General features: G+C 44.0%; 1 protein-coding gene across 2 annotated transcripts in view; it reads right to left on the reverse strand.

Moving 5' to 3' along the window:
- Nucleotides 1-2,213: 2,213 nt before the first annotated feature.
- Nucleotides 2,214-19,088, reverse strand: part of esam (endothelial cell adhesion molecule) — a 95,063-nt gene continuing 78,188 nt past the window's right edge. For both annotated transcript variants that reach the window (XM_033049634.1, XM_033049635.1), the window contains exons 2-7: nucleotides 15,628-15,776; nucleotides 13,657-13,858; nucleotides 11,812-11,967; nucleotides 7,989-8,111; nucleotides 6,069-6,210; nucleotides 2,214-3,251 (exon numbers count right to left, since the gene is read on the reverse strand). In XM_033049634.1, the coding sequence (XP_032905525.1) occupies nucleotides 2,855-3,251; nucleotides 6,069-6,210; nucleotides 7,989-8,111; nucleotides 11,812-11,967; nucleotides 13,657-13,858; nucleotides 15,628-15,776 (1,169 nt within the window). In that variant the 3' untranslated portion in view covers nucleotides 2,214-2,854. The remainder of the gene's footprint in view (nucleotides 3,252-6,068; nucleotides 6,211-7,988; nucleotides 8,112-11,811; nucleotides 11,968-13,656; nucleotides 13,859-15,627; nucleotides 15,777-19,088) is intronic.

Consider the following 19,088-nt stretch of genomic DNA (forward strand, 5'->3'; position numbering starts at 1 on the left):
CTGTTCCTTGCTTCTTCATGTTTATTTGTTACCTGGATCCCATGAGTATTGTGTAGTAACCAATTATTGGCACATTAACAAAGTACGTTCTGAAAATCTACTTAATGTACCTTGCTAGTTTCTTCCTCAAAGAATGAATAGATTTGGGGAACACAATTACCTTTTCAAAATATTGCGTTGATTCCGAATAATAACATTGATTTCCTAAGTGCTCCTTTACTCATCCTAATAATGCTTTCTGGTATTGCTATTTACTCCACATTGATGTCGATGGTTTATAATTCCCCATTTTTGCTTTCCATCTTTTCTTGAATATTTGCTGTCTTCCAATTCATGAGAGCCAATTAAGACTCTGGGGAATTATGGTGAAGTAAAATGAATGCATCTGCTCTCTGTGTACTTAAAACCCTTGATGTAAGTCATGTTTGTTTGTTGGGTTTAATTATGATTAATTCCTGGAATATATTTATTTCTTAAATGTATTATCTTTTATTGCTCAGCCTTGTCAAACTTATGATTCCCCCACACTATATATCTTCTACGTCTTCTACAGTTAAAATGAATGCAAAATATTTGTTTTAATCTTTCTGCCATTTCTTTATCCCTTATTATAATGTTTACTGCCTCTGCCTCTGCCTTATTCATGCTAGCTTGTGTTAATCACTTTCTTTTTATGAACGAGCCCATTTCATTGCTAATTAGTGTACTCTCAAGTTTTGTTTTCTCCCTCCTATCTATTTCTTGGTTCATTCATGGATGGTGTTTAATATCTTGCCAATTGTACCACTGGAAAACACATGGAGAATTGTCTGTTATATCTTTAACTGTTTGTCACTGCATTTCATGAATAATGGCAGATAAACAATCTGCTATTCCAAACATCTCGGAATACTTTGTGATGCTAGGAAAACTGGCCTCTTAGAGTCAGAGAGACAGGCCCTTCAGCCCAACTTGTCCATGCCGACCAACATGCCCCATCTACAAGAGTTCCACCTAGCTGCATTTGGCCCTTATCCCGGTAAACCTATCCTATCCATGCACCTGTCCAAATGTTTCTTAAATGTTATGATAGTACCTGCCGCATCTACCTCCCCTGGCAGCTCGTTCCTTATACCTACCGCCCGTTGTGTAAAAAAGATGCCCCTCAGGTTGCTATTAAATCTCCCCCCCCCCTTGTCTTAAACCTATGTCCTCTGGTTCTTGATTCCCCCACTCTGGGTAAAAGATTGTATACATTTACCCTATCTATTCCTCTTATGATTTTGTACATCTCTAGATGATCACTCCTCATCAGCCTCTCCTATAGCTCAGGCCCTCGAGTCCTGGCAACAGCAGCTCTGCAGACATTCCAGCTTTCCAGCTCTTGTATGTCCTCAGGATGCACTCTGCTTATACCAGATAATATAGTTCTAGCATTTACCACAGGGAACACAAGGTACTGGAGTAACTAAGTAGGTCAGGCATCATCTAGAAAGGTTAGGATCCTTCTTCACGTTAGAGTGAGGCATTTCATGATTAATACACACTCGTGTATTAAAGAGCTTATTGATTTGTCTCCAACATACGGATGATCTGTGGAACTTTCCCGACCCAAAATGTCACCTATCCATGACCTCCTGAGACGCTGCCTGACCCCACTGAGTTACTCCAGCACTTTGTATTTTACGTAAGATTCCAGCAACAGCAGTTCCTTGTGTCGACGTGTAGTATAGGGAAGCTGAAAACGTTTATGAAAATGTAATTGGATCAACATGGCAGTCATAGCACAAGATGAAGCATAACCAATGATCCCCTTCATTCCAAGTCTTTCCCGTACTGATGTCAATGTCCTTTGTTCCCTCTCATGCACCAATTCTCCAAGTTTGCATTTCTCTCTGTTGGCAGCCAACTGTAATTGATGCAGCCTACTCCCCGCGTACGAATGGCAAACATCATGAGTGAGAACAGTAGCTCATTCAACTCTCAGGGGGCTCTGGTGCTCAGTTCGATCTGCCCCCTACTTGACCGTGCAACAAAAATCTACCACAAGATCAATTGCATTTATTGTCCAGCCTTCTGAGTGAGGTAATTTCATAATTCATACACTCTCGTGAGTTAGAGAGCATATTCATTTGGCTCCAGTGTTGTGATTACATTGCTTTGGTATCAATTTCTGCTGAAGGAAATAGTGTTTGCTTTTTCTGTACTGTTGGGTCCTCAATTATTTTATTTTAATTGCTTTGATCTGATCATCATAATCTTCTGTATGCAAGGATGATTCAACCTAAAAGGTGAAGTGATGCTGACAAAAGCATTAGATTATGTTGTCATGCTGTTATCTCATATTATAGAGCTGGGGGATAAAAGCTACAAAGAAGAAAATGTAAACTGCCCAGAAAAATGATACATTGTGATGTGAGTCAGTAGTCATGTCTGAATTCCTCTTCAGTGGGGATTAGCAAGTGTGATTCTCAGTACTTTTTATGGGTATAACTAAAATTGAATGGATAACCTTTAAAACAAGCCATATGTTGAATTGAAGTGCTTGAGGAACGTTAGTTTGGTGTCAAGATGAGAACAACCAGAAGTAGAGCTAGGATTATAAGGATTCAGTCTGGAGAAAGTAGTATGTTTGAAATGTTAGTGGGATACCAAGGTAGAAATAGTTCTCAGCTCATCAATCCACTAAATGTTTTACTTCTGGCTTCTTTAGATTTCTAGCTGTAAAATGTTTTAAAACGAGGTTTACGAGACTTCAGGTAATTGTAAACAATGTTGTACTGCAACCATGAATAGGTTGCATCCGAAGCCTATTGTTTGGTAACATGAGGAAAATCACTGGAGAATCTCGTGCCATGGTACTGCCAAGGTGCCCCTACACCAGTGATCCGAATTTACTCTGAGCTGGCACCATGACTGGCACCGCCCCCATCCTGGCAAGATTTGATGAGGACATTGGGGGCAACGTGGGCTCCTGTTCCGGTGTCTGCTGCCGGGCTCCGTTCTGCCACTTGGGGGAAGGACTAGAGTGGTGAGTGTTGACAGTCGGTGCAGTAGCTGGTCTTTGGGCACTTTTTGGACGTTTGCCACTTCCGGCGCGACTGACGTTCATTGCGGTGATAGTTGACGCAGTGTCCGACGGTGGCTTGGCGGGATACGGCTTGTAGGCGCGCATTGTGCTATTCACTGAAGACAGGGTGCCATTTTTGGAGATGATGTCAGAGCTCCCATTCTTCATCCATACGTTTCCCACTGGTGCCTGAGAATCCTCTCTTTGAATAAAACAAGCGTTAAAATCAGTGCAATTTACAACAATCCAAGTAGGGACAGAGAGGATCATTGCTTTAAATTGTTTTAGCTCATCACGTTTAGCTCATCAACGCAAACGTTGACTATAATGTGTATTAATAATGTGTAATATGTTAACAGGATGGAGCAAGGTGAGAAAGTATAGCATCCTATACAAAACTTCCATTATGTCTTATGATCTCTGGGACTCGCATCTTACTTTTTTGCTCATATGTGAAACAACGTTCTTTGTACTCTCTGTAAATATCCCTTGGTTGTTTTAATCTAACATATTTTTCCACCAGAAAACTGACCCTTGTTTTACTCTCATGAGGTTGTGGGAATGGCTGGTGAAATAACGCTATGAGACATATGTATCGAATGGGTCGAATGAGTTAAAATCACAACATTTTTGCAGAAAGTTAAATAAATCTTGGGTGAATGTTTTACTGTAACCAAGAAGTTATTACAGGTGCACAACCTTTTATCCGAAGATCCAAATAACGAAAACCTCCGAATAGCGGCCATTTTTTCGGTCCTTGAAGAAAGGTCCTTGAAAACGTTCACCGAGGGCGGCCCGCAGAGGTGACAGCGGAACCTCCGGTCGGTCCTCGAAGAAAGGGGAACTAAATCCCCATTCATAAAAGAGAAGGTGAGGGTATATTGCGCGGGAGGGTTAATAATTGACAATCTGCTGCTGCCTGCCCGCTGAGTTAAAAAGTTCCCACGGTAGACTCACGATACACCGTGCAGATTGTCGCTCCCTTCAGTTTCACCCCACCTACGCCCCTCTGCTTCCCGGCCATGTGTGTGACCCCTTCGCTCCCCTCTCCAGCTCCCCGCCCATTGCACCGTCGCGGGGGCTTTGCACTGTCTTCACGTCGGCGATTGCAGCAGGACTGTGCTAGTCACCGGAGACGTCAGGACCAATTGGACACCGACCACCAGGCCCACCGCAAGCACGGAGATCCCAGAGACCCACAGCAGCCCAGCCCCGCTCCAACTACAGAGGAACCTGGGTTGCGGATGACGGGGCGCAGCTCGGGGCGTCGTAGGGGCCCCATCGGGGAGCGGCCACTCAAAGCCACGCCGGGCGATGGGCCCTGCCCCGGTCTTGATGTTGGAGCCCCCGGCGGGCTCTAGCAAGTCCGCGGCAATTTACAGCCGCGCCGGGCGTTGTAAGGCCCCCCTCCAGGTCACTCTCAACCCCGTAATTCGGGCTGGAGAAGTCGCCGTTGCCGGTGCCCCGCAAAGCAGTCTCCCACCGGGGACCCGCGAGCTCCCGGTGTCACCATCCACCGGAGTCGGGTCGCAGCAGGTCGCCGCCGCAGCTCTCCACGCTCCGAAGCTGGCTAGCTCCACGGAGGTAGGTCCGTAGGTCCACAGCTCCCACCGCCGCCCACCGACCCCCAGGCCCACTGCAAGCACGGAGATCCCAGAGACCCACAGCCAGCAGCAACTCCAGCCCAGCCCCGCTCCAACTCCAGAGGAACATGTAGGGGCAGAAGCTGATGGTGTGCAAGGTACGTCTTGTTCTTGGGGTGGCGGATGAGGGGGCGCAGCTCGGGCTGTGGGCGAACTGCCACTTGTCGCCGTAGCGGCCAAAGATCATAGAGGAGCTCCTCTATGATCTTTGGTAGCGGCCCATCGGGGAGCGGATTCCTCTGGAGTTGGAGGGGGAGGGGGTATTGTGCTGTTTGATCGCCCCCTGCTATCCCAGGGACAGGGAGACACATCGGCTTTTTAGACTGGTGGGCAATCACTTCCAAAGTTCTGCCCACACAGTCAGTACACCTCTCCTACACTGCATTTCATACAAACATTTATTCTGCAAGAAAAAACGACATTGAAGACTCAAACTCGCGATCGAGTAACTGCCAGGATCAAGGCGCAAACTCGCGACCTTGCGGATATGAGCCGAGCACTCTACCACTGAGCCAGCCATTAAAACTACGCTAAAAAATTTCCATTCCGAAGACCGACAAATTCTGAATTACGAAAAGTGTCTGGTCCCAAGGCTTTCGGATAAAAGGCTGTGCACCTGTAGTAGGAAATCAGTAAGGTTAAAGTGTATGGCAAGCTCTAGTGTGTAGAAATAAATGTGACAGGCAGTTATGAGTGGGTCAACAGATGTTTCAAAGGACTATAATCGGTGTTGAGTTCTCCAATCCTCCATAATTGAAAATTAAGTAGCCAAACATATTTGCTTCCTGTTTTCTTTTTACTGTCACTACCAAATTGTTCTCACGAGCCCTTCCTACATTCCCCAACCCAGAAAAATTGCTGCTTGTTTGATCTCACAGTGATGACTTAAGATGTTATTAGCTCTATAGGTGACATCAACAAAACTGCTGTTGTATTCAAGGGAATTGCTTATTGAAGTGACAAACGCTGTTTCTGGTTCATGTATATAGATACAGTATGTAACTGTGCCTATATGCTGTGATCCAACGCATCAAATGCGGCAGCACAGTGGCGCAACAGTAGAGTTGCTGCTTTACAGTGCCAGTGACCCAGGTTCGATCCTGACTACGGGTGTTGTCTGCATGGAGTTTGTATGTTCTCCTTGTGTCCGCATGGGTTTTCCCTGGGTGCTCCGGTTTCATCCCACATCCCAAAGATGTGCAGGTTTGTAGGTAAATTGGCTTCTGTAAATTATCCCTAGTATGTAGGATAGACGTAGAGTTCGGGGATCGCTGGTCGGCATGGACTTGGTGGCCCAAAGGGCCTGTTTCAATGTGGTATCTCTGAAACTAACCTAAACTAAACTCCACAAACTTCATGGAAACTTGGATACTTACTTTAGCTCATTAGCCAGATCCTCCTCCTTTTCAAATTTTCTTTTCCTTTGATAGATGCAGAAGAAGGCAATGATAGCGACCAGCAAACATATCCCCAAGAATGCCCCAATAATAGCCCCAGCGAAGAATCCTGCTTTATTTGCTGTGGAAAGTGGAAACAAATTGAAGATGAATCATTCCTTCGTGACGGGTACTCAAATCGCAAAGAAAAACAAGAAATACAGGAGTTTTAACAAGATGCTGAAAATTGGACCCAAAATGCTGGAGTAATTCAGCGGGTCAGGCAGCATCTCTGGAGAGGTAATGGATGATGTTTTCGGTCGAGACACATCTTCAGATGTTTGAAGAATGGGCACGATCTGAAAAGGCACCCATCCCTTCTCTCCAGAGATGCTGCCTGTCCGACTGAGTTACTCCAACATTTTGTGTCTATCTTCAGTTTAAACCAGCATCTGCAGTTCCTTCCTACACATTTCATCTGTTGAAAATTGGATTTGTACTCGAGGCTTCTTTGGGTATAAGAAACCTGCAAATGACTATCTGCAATGTTATTCAATGAATCTTCACATTTCCGATTGAGCATGCTAGCCAACGCTGTCAGGTGCAGCATTTCCGTTCCTTATACTGTAACCTCTCATCCTGGGAGAGCTGTGGGAGGTGAGAAGGACTAAGGGTGAGGTAGAAGTACATCCCTAATCCCTGCTGTGATGGCTAGAATTCTATTCCAAAGCCTTCAGATTCCTTCATAAGACTTAGGGGCAGAATTAGGCCAAAAGCCTCTATTTTCCCTCCCAGACCCATTCTCTTGCTTTCTCCCCTTAACCTTTGACACTCTTACTAATCAAGAACCTGTCAACTTCCATTTCAAAAATACCTAATGAATTGGCCTCCACAGCCGTTTGTGGCAATGGATTCCAGAGATTCGCCACATTCTGACTAAATAAATCCCTCTTCATCTCCTTTCTAATGATACGTCCTTTTATTCTGAGGCTGTGTCCTCTAGTCCTAGACACTCCACCTAGTGCAAACATCCTTTCCACATCCACTCTATCCAGGCCTTTCACTGTTCATTAAGTTTCAATGAGTCTCCCCTCATCCTTCCAAACTCCAGCAAATACAGGCCCACAGCATTGCATTACCCAGTCTTGCTTTAAAGACATTCGGAATTTGGGAGATATATTTTGGGGTCAGGCATGGCTTGGGGACGATAACAATCATGATTGTAGTAGCCATTGAGTATGTTATAACTATAACCAGTTACCTTTAAATGTTATCTACCTGTAATTATGTGGGTGGGATTTATTACGTAGGCGTGTTTGAGTCTGGGATTCTCGCGCAGATGCACCAGTAGTTTTAGTTTTTAGTTTTGGAGAAGCGTGGGGAAGGCACAGCTTTCAACCATGTACGAGTTTGACTACGAGTAAGATCAAAATGTACTTAAACAAGAAGACGTTTGGATTAATATCTCACTGTTTTTACTACGACCATATAGAAACTATTAATTAAGAGACTTTGTTTTGAAGATTTATCACTGGACGGCTTTGAATGTCTCGTGGAGAGCTCGCATGCGTAACGAGGCTATCTCCTCACCCCTGTCTTAAATCATAGTGGCTAGAGGAAAAATTCCTTGAACGATATAATAATCTGCCACTACAATGATGATAACATTATTTAAAAGTCTGTTCGGTAATAAATACTCAGTGCATGAATGAATGGGTTACACAACTAGAGAGAGCATAAAATATGTCCACAGAATTGATCACTAACATCAGTTGACTTGGATCAACAAAATGCATCAGTTTAGTTTATTGTCACGTGTAACGAGGTACAGTGAAAAGCTTTGTTGCATGCTAACCAGTCAGCGGAAAGTCAATGCATGATTACAATCGAGGAACGGCCCAAATACACTGCTGTACTTACAAGTTGTCACATCCATCTGTATTGAGCATGATGCATTCCCTATTGAATTTATGGACCTGCAAATGTATAATCCAGACATCTCCTTGGTGAGGTTCCTCAGTATCAGAGTTCCCATTTGAGAGTCTAGAAAATAAACATTATATTAAGAAAGTCAAAATGCAATTAAGACTCAAAGGTCGGCAACCTGCTGGATAAAGTCACAAATACATCCCAAGTGCCTTTTCATTCATACCCACTAGAATTAGATCAGAAAATATGCTCTTTTTCATTTTCCACTTAGTTAAAGCCCATGATGAACCCATTCCTTCTCTCCAAACATGCTGCCTGTCCTGCTGAGTAACTCCAGCATTCTGTGTTTATCCATGATATGAATGTTTGCCTTGAAGTGAAGTATTCCTATTCAGGTCCAGGGATATGACCCTTCTTCAATATAACCTGATTACGCACCATCCGAATACCAAAACATTCTCTGGCAAGACCTGGGACTATTAAATGGGCAAGATATCTTGAAATGATGATCTTGTAAGAGCTGATGGTGATGTATGCTCATCATATTTCCTTCTCAACTTCTGACTGTCTTATCAGCAACCCATCCTGACAGTCACCCTGGCCCTGAACCAGCACGGATATTCACCTTTACATCCCTCCCCTCCCTTCTCTGCAAATTAAAACTCACTTTCTCTGCCGCAATAATGATGAGGTTTTTGACCTGAAACTCTGGTTTTCTGCCTGACTTTAGACTTTACTTTAGAGATTCAATGCGGAAAGAGGCCCTTCGGCCCACCGAGTCCGCGTCAACCAGCGATTACCCCGTCCACTAGCACACTCTTACGTAGCAGGGACAATTTAGAATTTACAGAAGCCAATTACCTACGAACCTGTAAGTTTTTTGGATGTGGGAGGAAACCGGAGTATACAGAGAAAACCTGTGCGGTCACAAGAACATGCTAAATCAGTACAGACAGCACGTGTAGTTAGGATCAAACCTGAGTCTCTGGCGCTGTAAAGCAGCAACTGTACCACTGCGCTACTGTGTTGCCCTGCAAAATGTTTCCAATATTTTCTGTCCTTATTTCATTTTTTTTTTAATTTTCTATTTAAATGTGCTTAGAAACAGGAATAGGCCATTGGGCCTTTCGAGCTAGCGCCACCATTCAATATAATCATGGTTGATCATCTAAAATCAGTACCTGTTCCTGCTTTCTCCCCATATCCCTTGATTCCTTTAACCCTAAGAGCTAAATCTACATTAACTCCCTCTTGAAAACATCCAGTGAATTGGCCTCCACTGCTTTCTGTGGCAGAGAATTCCACAGATTCACAACTCTCTGGGTGTAAAAGGTTTTCCTCATCTCGGTCCTAAATGGCCTACCCCTTATTCTTAAACTGTGTGACCCCTGGTTCTGGATTCCACCAACATCGGGAACATCCTAAAATCTTTGCCATTCAGAGGATTCCAAAAATATTTTCAGTTGCTCCAATCAATAAAATTCCTGATCCTAATAATTCCTGAAAATAATCTCCCATTTTATATTTAGCTTTGCAATGGTTGGGTCAGGTGCCTGGACCATCAAAGCAAGATCTCAACATAAACAATGAACCCTGTTTGTATTCTGGCTACAAAATCAGTCACTTTCAGTGTTGCTGCTCAGCACAAAATCCTGTTTGAACACCTGGAGATTAACTTTCTTGTTTCATGCATATATAAATATTCCCACACCTTGGTACTGGTTCATATCTGGGTTAATATCTGGCAGCATCTCTGGAGTGAAGGAATGGGTGACGTTTCGTGTCAAGATCCTAGCTCTTGGAGTTGATACTACCTGTACTTTGGTTTTGGGTGATATGGGGTCGTGGGGGAGATAGTGGTAAATCAGGAGGAGAATCAGTAAGTAAAAGAATTGGAGAGAGCCTGTCCAAGTCAAGTTCCCAGTTCCCGTTGCCTGGATCTGCTCCATGAAATTCCCTTGTGTCTTTCAGTCTTCACAGATGCGTTGAAAACCTGGTTCAATGCAAGGGACTCAGTTGATGTCGATTACCCAAGCCAACAATGGAAATCTTAGTGCGTAAGAAGGAACTGCAGATGCTGGTTTAAACCAAAGAGAGACACAAAATGCTGGAGTAACTCAGCGGGACAGGCAGCATCTCTGGAGAGGAATGGGTGACGTTACGGGTCGATACCCTTCTTCAAACTGATGTGATGATAATCTGATGAAAATCTTAGAGCAGCATTCAGTGCGAGATGCACAATCTTAGATACCATTGTATATCTTCAGACACACGAAGAAACCCAGAACCAGTCACAAATCTTCATGCTAAATTTTCAATCCGTTTAATATTTTATTCACAGAAATGGAATTATCTAGCATATTAAATTATAACCTTGTGCAATCAATTTCGAGCCAAGAAATGGTTTTGACAGCCCACAAATTGAGATGTTTTCAGTTGCCAAAGTATGAGTAACCAGAAGAAATGGATACGGTGAATGTAAAAGGATTTAAAAACATGAAGAACTTTTTGTTAACCACTTTTAAGTTCTGATGAGGAAATTCACTGGTTCAATTGTAACTTTGAAAAAAGGAAAAGAAAGTGGATAAAGAGTTAAAGAGATTTAAAAAAATAAAGGGATTATGTGGAAAGAGTAGGATGTGTGTGTGTACACGTGTGTGTACGTGTATGTGTTTGTGTGTACAAGTGTGCCTGTGTCTGCGTGCGCTCACATTTCAGGCCGATTCAGGACCTCCAAGCCCCGGAGTGTCCGTCCGTCCCGAAGTCGGAGTTTCGAGCATCCCGACGAGAGGGTCTATACATCGGGCTGTCCGTAGCGGCGACTGTGGAGGGTTCATGGCCCCGACCACAGATGAACAAAGGAGGAGGAGTGACTGAACGTTATTGCCTTGAAGAATGTTGATGCCACTGTGGTGGATGTTCAAGTTGTATTCTATTGTCTATTATGCCCTTTTGATTGTATGGCCACATGGTAAGTCTAATTCCACTGTACCTTAATTGGTGCATGTGGCAATCAATGTGAACTTGAACTTGAACATCTAGAGAATTTCAATTCCATTAACTTCAGAGGAGTTATCATAGTCACTGATAGACAATACATTTCTATCCCTCTATTCCATGGAGGCCAACATGCAAATACATCATGCAAGTCTCTTTTTGAGATTAATGATCCAGTTATATCAGAGATTTTTAAACTGGGAGGTCACCATCCCTGGCAATGTCAAAAATGGGTCACCAAAGTATATCAAGCCAGAGGGAGTAGTGTTTGGTCCAACAAAACAAGTAGGAAAGAGTCCTGCGGAACATGGGGAAGAGAAGGAAAGAGAGAGGCCTGGGGAACGGGGGAGGGGGGGAGTAAAGAGAGACCTCAGAAGTTGAAGGGGAGAGTAAGAGAAAGAGAGACAAAGGGACCTTGGAGAATACAGGCGAGTGAGACCCAGGGAACTCCAGGTGTAGAAGGGAGACACCATGAGGAGCCTCTGGCTGGGTGAGAGAAAGTTACCCATGAGCTTGGACAGAGTGTGAGGGAGGAAGGCCTAGTGAGCTGGGAGTGCAGATGGGGGCATCTTGATCAGCGTGAGCAAGTTGGGCTGAAGGTCCTCTTTCAACGCTGTATGACTCTATGACTCTCTCAATGCACATATCCTGCTTATCCCAACATCAGGACACCTTAAACAGTCTACAGACAAGAAGCGTGTTGGAAATGTAGTCTCTGGTGCACGGTATGAAATCTTTATGATTCATCGTGTTTATTCATGAGAATTCAGCGAGAGATTACATAAATCAATGAAAGCACTTTAGTTTCCATACTCACTGTGGGCTGGGAAGTTAAAAAACTGCGGCTTGGGGGTATTGCGTTGCCAGGTATAGGTGGGGACTGGTTTTCCCCGTGTCGAGCGGCAGGTCAGAGTCACGTTATGCCCAATAAACTGAGTCCCGTACATGTAGCATTTTGGTGTTGAGGGTGGAACTGTTTTGAGGGGAAGAGGAATACAAAATAAAATGAGACAGATGCTTAGAACATGTGGAGCATATTGCAATTGCTACAATACTCAGAGTGAATCTATTTTTCAAACATAAGAATCTCTGGACAAAATAAATGTTTCTTTTTAATTCATTTACAGTTTGTGGTTTAGTTTAGATATACAGCACGGAAACAGGACCTTCGACCCACCGAGTCCGCACCGACCAGCGATCCCCGCACATTAACACTACATGGGACAATTTTACATTAATAAATTTATCCCAAGCCAATTAACCTACAAACCTGTACGTCTTTGGAGTGTGGGAGGATCTCGGAGAAAACCCACACAGGTCACGAGGAGAACGTACAAATTCCGTACAGACAAGCACACAAAGACAGGATCGAACCTGTAGTCAGGATCTGGGACTGTAAGGTAGCAACTCTACTGCTCAGATTGTGGTGTTGTAGGGAAGGCCAGAATGTGTTCCCCTTCACTATTTGCTCCTGGAAACTGCAGCCCATTGGAATGAGGCTCTCCCATGGTGCTCATGAGTATTTCAGGATTCAGAGAGTGATGACAAATCTCCAAGTCAGGCTGGGTTCAAGACTTGTATGGGAATTTGTCTTGGCTTTACCATGCGCCCTTTGCCAGTGTGGTGACAGATGGTGACGATACGTTTGGATATTTGCATTCTACCGTACTTTTAGCAGTATGATCTAGCATCACAGTATATTATCCTACACCGAACCGAACAATGACAGAGGGAGTCTCCGTAATGAAGAGCAGGGCATCATTGCCTTAAAACTAAGGAATCCACTCAAGCAATCCTGATATATTATTCTCAGGCACCCCACATCGTGTCTGTCCTGCCAAGAAACCTGCCACTCTCACCTTTTTCTCAGCACATGTGCACCCCCTAGCCAAGTCCCACTGGTGCAGAGCATCCTGGGAATTGTAGTCATTAAATCAGATTGGAGCCAGAGGGAGCAGATTGTTATGCAGATAACCCTCATTATAACAGACCATGGGGCAGGAACGGTATCTATAATTGCTGAATGTCCGCTACAACCGAGTAAGGGATTCGATCCAATCATTCCATGAAAGGAATTTTATACAAATGCAATGTTCTTTTTATCAGCTAAAAAAATATTGTTGTTACTGCAAATTAAATGGTGTTTGATACATCGATAAATAGAGTATAATTGTGCTAAGGGGCAGCATGGTGGTGCAGCTGTTAAGTTGCTGCCTCACAGCGCCAGAGGCCTGGGCTTCGTCCTAACGCTGTGCTGACGGGTGCTCTCTGTGTGTAGTTTGTACGTTTTCCCCGGATGCTCTGGTTTCCACCCGCATGCCAAAGACGTACAGGTTTGTACATATGCCAGCTGTACAAACATTTGTACGTGTGGCTTTGGTAAAGATTGTAAATTTTCCCTAGTGTGTAGGATAGTGCTTGTGTGCGGGGTGATCGCTGGTCGGCATGGATTGGTTGGGCCGAAGGGCCTGTTTCCACGCTGTATCTCTAAACTAAACAAAAGCTGTCATGTTGAAGTCAATGTCAGTGACCTCCCGCAGTGTAACTCGCAGCCTGTGTCCTGAAAGAGACAGTACTGTCTGATTACCATGGGGAGGCGCTGGATGCTATGACGGAAACCCTTATACAGAGGTTTGTAATAATAAGAGCAGACTGTACATACTCAGCACGGACAGATTGGTTGTTTTCTCTTGAACGCCATCAGGATTTGTAGTAATTATCATGCAAGTATAGAGAGCTGTATCAGCTAAAGTGGTGTTGTTGATATATATAGACACATCTCTGTTTAGCTTCGAATGCAGGAAACCAACACGGTTACGATAGTCAGACGTTGCTATAATTCTGTTGTCCTGGTAAATTAACATCTGGGAAGAAGAAACATAAGACACCTTAGAAAAGGAAAGTTAGCAGCATGCTGACTAAAACAATCAAACTAAATCTGTACATTCTTTAACACTAACAGAAATGTACTAAGCAAATTTGCAAATAACTACTGATGTAGAACTGTACTCATCTTTTAAATGATTGGGAATAATGTAAAGAGACATTTAAAGACTCAATTCTCAGATCAATTCTCCTGAGGGTTTAGACTTTACGGATGCAGTGCAGAAACAGGCCCTTCGACCCACCGAGTCCGTGCCAGCCAGTGATCACCTCATACACTAGCACCATCCTACACACCAGGCACAATTTACAACTAACCTACAAACCTGCACATCTTTGGAGTGTGGGAGGAAACCGGAGCACCCGGAGAAAACCCACTGAGGGACATGTGAGCCGACTGAAACTTCAGGTGCAGTGGGTGCAGGGATCGGTTTTACTATACCCCCGCATACTTGATCTTGCTACTGGATTAGCTAACTTCACCCAGTGCAGAGCAAAGTCATAACTGCAGCAACATTACAACACAAATGTAAATGAGACAGAGTTAGGATCATTCTCACACTGGACAACCCCACCATGATGAGGCAAAGGATCCCCTGGCAACCACCAGCTCCACTTGACTGATTGATATTTTATTGTCACATGTACTTGGTACTGTGACATTCTTTGTTTTGCATAAAATACACATGTATGCAAAGAGTCACCATGTAAAGGGCACCGAAAGGATTCAATATAGTCACAATGGTCTCTCTTCCTTCTCGCCCCCCAACTTCACCCCCAGCCACCAACCTCTCCCACCCAGGAGATATTTCTGCGGTCACAAACATCACAAGGTTGCATTGGATGTCAGAATCCAGGCTGAATCTCTGGTGCTCTACAACTGCAGTCTTACCTGCTGCATCACTTTGCTGCCCAGTTACTCACTTATTTGTGGTCTTTCTTGTGCCATTTCTAATGTAGCTTAGATTAGATTTTCTCTTCACCGTTCATCAACATTAGGGCAGCCATAGAGACACAGCGATAAAGTTGCTGCATTACAGCACCAGAGACCCAGTTTTGATCCTAACTATTGGTGCTGCCTGTACGGAGTTTGTATGTTCTCTCCATGACCCGTGTGGGTTTCCTCCCACACTCTGAAAGACGTACAGGTTTGTAGGCTAATTGGCTTGGTAAAATTGTAAATTGTCCCTAGTGTGTAGGACAGTGTTCGTGTACAGGGATCGCTGGTGGGCGGGGACTCGGTGGGCCGAAGGGCCTGTTTCCACACTGTAGCTCCAAGCTAAACTAAATTTCTCATATACACCAAACCCATTCCAAGAGCAAACCACACAAATATAGACATTTGGAAATCTTGATATCTGGATTACTGTCAGAATCCACTTCAGCATATGTTTCAACGTATTACCTTCTAATAGTAAAACGGAAATTGGAAGCTGGAATCGATAACTGTGGCCTAGCAAAGACTCGGGTCAAGGAAAGAGCATTCATGTCACGGCCCTGTTTCCATCAATCTATCCACCACCATGCACAAGAAGCGCAAGACAGGCACCATTGTGCAGATGACGAGAAGTGTGTTCAGCTCTGGCTGAACAACTTCTAATCTTGTGTGTGGGCTCGATAAGAAGAAGAAGCAAACGCAGCCATTTGTTGCTGAATAATTGGAGACTTAAATTCCAAATGGATGAAGTCACCTCAGTTTAGACATTCAATTTTTGTTGCTATGATATCACTTGAACCTCTGTTAACTTACCGTTCTGCTCTTCTCTTTCCTCCAACTGACAAACGTGACGTTCATATCTGACGAGGCAGTGATAATCAGACTGGTTAAGACAACTCTATCGCCAATGGAGACCCGTTTGGTGCTTGGCATCTCCAGCCGTACTTTTTGTGAGAGCACATCTGCAAAAGACAATAGAAGCTCTTTTAAAATTCTGAGATACAAATTAGGATAACCAGTAAATCACAGAGGGTGACTGGGTTAATATATGATGAGCGTTTGACAGCACTGGGCCTGTACCCGCTGGAGTTTAAAAGGATGAGGGGGAACTTCTTTGAAACTTACCACATTGTGAAATGCCTGGATGTATGGAGGATGTTTCCACTAGTGGGAGAGTCTAGAACTAGAGTGTATAGCCTCAGAATAAAAGGAAGTACTTTAGAAAGGAGATGAAGAAGAATATATTAGAAGGTGGTGAATCCATGGAATTCATTGCCACACCCAACTGTGGAGGCCAAAAGGGGCTGCTCCTTGCCTTCTGGCTGCATTTTTCACCCACCATCCTCATCTTTGGACACCCTGTGCGTAGGGGAGAGGGTAGGGCTGAAGTTGTCCTGGTTGGGTTGCTCCTGGGCCTGGCCAAGCTGGCCATCCGCGAGTCACGGCGCCAGACGGTGGAGGGCTCTACCCGAGCCAGCTGCCTGCCCCTTTTCCGGGGTTACGTCCGTGCCCGGGTGGGATTAGAAAGGGAATACGCCCTGTCTGCGGGCACCCTGAGGGAGTTCCGGGACCGCTGGGCTCCGCAGGGTGTTGAATGTATCCTCAATAAGGATTGTATCATAGTTGTATAGTAGTTTATTACATGTTTGCATTGTATTATGGTGGTGGGTTCTGGCTTGTTTTATTGTAGTGTAAATATTATTTTTAATAATTGAATTTTAAAAAAATTTGAAAAAAGAAAAAAAAAAGAAAACTGTGGAGGCCAAGTCATTGGGTACTTTTAAGGCAAAGATTGACAGATACTTGATTGATAAGGGTGTCAAGGGTTATGGGGAAAAGTCTGGAGAATGTGGTTGAGAGGTAAAGATAGATCAGTCATGATTGAATGGCAGAGTAGACTCGATGCGCCAAATGCACATTCTCCCCTTGACTGCACGGGTTTTGTCCAGGTGCTCCGGTTTCCTCCCACACTCCATAGAACTACAGGTTTGTAGGTTCATTGGTTTTGGTAAAATTCTAAATTGTTCGTCGTGTGTAGGATAATGCTAGCGTACAGGGTGATTGCTGGTTACTGTGGACTCGGTTAACCGAAGGGCCTGTTTCCGCGCTGTATCTCTAAAGTAAAGTCACGAAACAGAACAATGAAATTCTTACTTGCAGCAGCACAAGAGATAAGTAAACATAAACGTAAGGCAGATAAGATAGTCAGATTATCCAGCATCTGAAATCAGGCGATCATGGCTGAGCAATATCTGCTACTTCTCAAAGATGCACACAAAATCGGCCAGTCTATGTATTCACAAAACTCCACTTGCCCTCAACTAGATGTGGGCGAGTTGTCTAAAGCATCTCATCGTCGAGCTTATAAGAGGTCATATCCTCATATTAGCTCACCACATGGTCAGATCGGCTTCAAAGATGAACCATTATTAGTTAGGACGATCCGATCAATGAACAGTTGAATTGCTATGATTGGCACTGTGGTGGAACCTCTATTTGTTGCTCCTCGTTGGAATGTTTTAGACCAAAAGTTCTGAGGGAGCATTTCTCTAACTGCAAGTCCTACTTTGCCTAAGATACCAATGACAAACTGTTAAATGCTGAAAACAAACAATGTTTTATTTTCATGAGGTGACCCCCCTTAGTCCCACCCCTTGTTAATACAAAGATTAGATCATTTTAGGTTAAAATACAATCTGGTGGACATGTTCTCCACAGATGCTGCCTGACCCGCTGAGTTACTCCAGCACTTTGTGTTTGACTCTTCTTCTTCTTGCGTATGGCGTGCACAGCCTAAAGTTGTAGGACAACTTGTTCTATTTGATCTTATTTGATTGTGCACACCAGGTTGATAGCATTCGTCGAAACAGGGCGGACCACATGAAGGTTGCAATCTCCCACCCCGTGTTTGATTCAAGATTCTAGCATCTGCAGTTCCTTCTATCAGATAGTTTAAATTGTTACACATAATAAATTAGTGAAGATTTAGTGCTGGAAACGCATCCTGCTTGTAGATCAAGAGGACAATTTATGCTGAACAGCTCATTAAGAAAAAAAAAACTACAGCAGGAGTTGTTTTAGAGCTCATTAGCGTTAAAATATTTTAGTTTTCTGCTGAAATAATGCAAGCACTAGTTAATTAGGCAACCTCGACAAAATGCACATTAGCCCTGAACACAACTAATACAATTCTGCGATCATGAACAAGAAGAACACAATGAACAGACAAACCTTTTGGTGTAACTCAGCAGGTCAGGTAGTATCTCTGGTCAACATGAATAGGTGAAGTTTTGTGTTTTTATTTTGTAAATCAGCATCTGCAGTTTGTCCATGAAACAGCCAAACTGCATTCTTAATGTTAGAAAGAGGGACCAAACAGTTTTTATCCCAAATGACTGTGGGCAAGTCTCAGGCTACTCCAATCTGCTGTGAGGGGCAGGGCAGTTGAATGAACCAAACCAATTAGCAGACAGTAGGTCCAAGGAACAAGACGCATTATACTTCTCAAAAACAAATCTCAATACATGTTTGAAGTAAGGTTCACCAAATTAATGATGGAACACAGACTTATATTCCTTCATCAGTTGAGTTTGAGGATTCAGAATCTAGTTTGTATTGGACAAAAATCTGAAGTATAAAATTGCCTCAGCTGTTTTCATCTAGCAAACTACAGAAAATACAAAGTGCTGGAGGAACTCAACAGATCAGCCTGCACCTGTGGAGGGAATGGACAGGCAATGTTTCAGATTGGAACCCTTCCATCCGAAGAAGGGTCCCAAAACACCGTCTGTCCATTCCCCCCCACCTATACTGTCTGATCTGTTGGGTTCTTCCAGCACTTTGTGTTTTGCTCAATTTCTGTAGCATGCTGTAGTCCTTGTGTCTCCATTTTGTAAATTTAAATTCAACCACAGTGCCGTAGCTGGTAGAGCTGCTGCCTCATATCGCCAGAGACCTGGGTTCAATCCTGACCTTGGCTGCTGCCGGCGTGGAGTTTGCACGCTCACCCTGTGATCTGCATGGGTTTCCTCTGGGTGCTCCGGTTTCCTCCCTCATCCCAACGATGCGCAGGTTTGTAGGTTAATTGGCCTCTGTAAAATTGCCACTAGTGTGTAGGGGGTGGATTTGAAAGTGGCATAACATTGAACTAGTCAATGGTTGGCATGGACACGGTGGGCCGATGTGCCTGTTTCCATGCTGTTCTCAGAATGAAGCCTGCTGAACACATGCTGCTTACTGTACATCATGTGTGCTGAATATCCTTTGCCAGCACC

The sequence above is a fragment of the Amblyraja radiata genome, chromosome 33, assembly GCF_010909765.2.
Source record: "Amblyraja radiata isolate CabotCenter1 chromosome 33, sAmbRad1.1.pri, whole genome shotgun sequence".
NCBI classification, from domain to species: Eukaryota; Metazoa; Chordata; class Chondrichthyes; order Rajiformes; family Rajidae; genus Amblyraja; species Amblyraja radiata.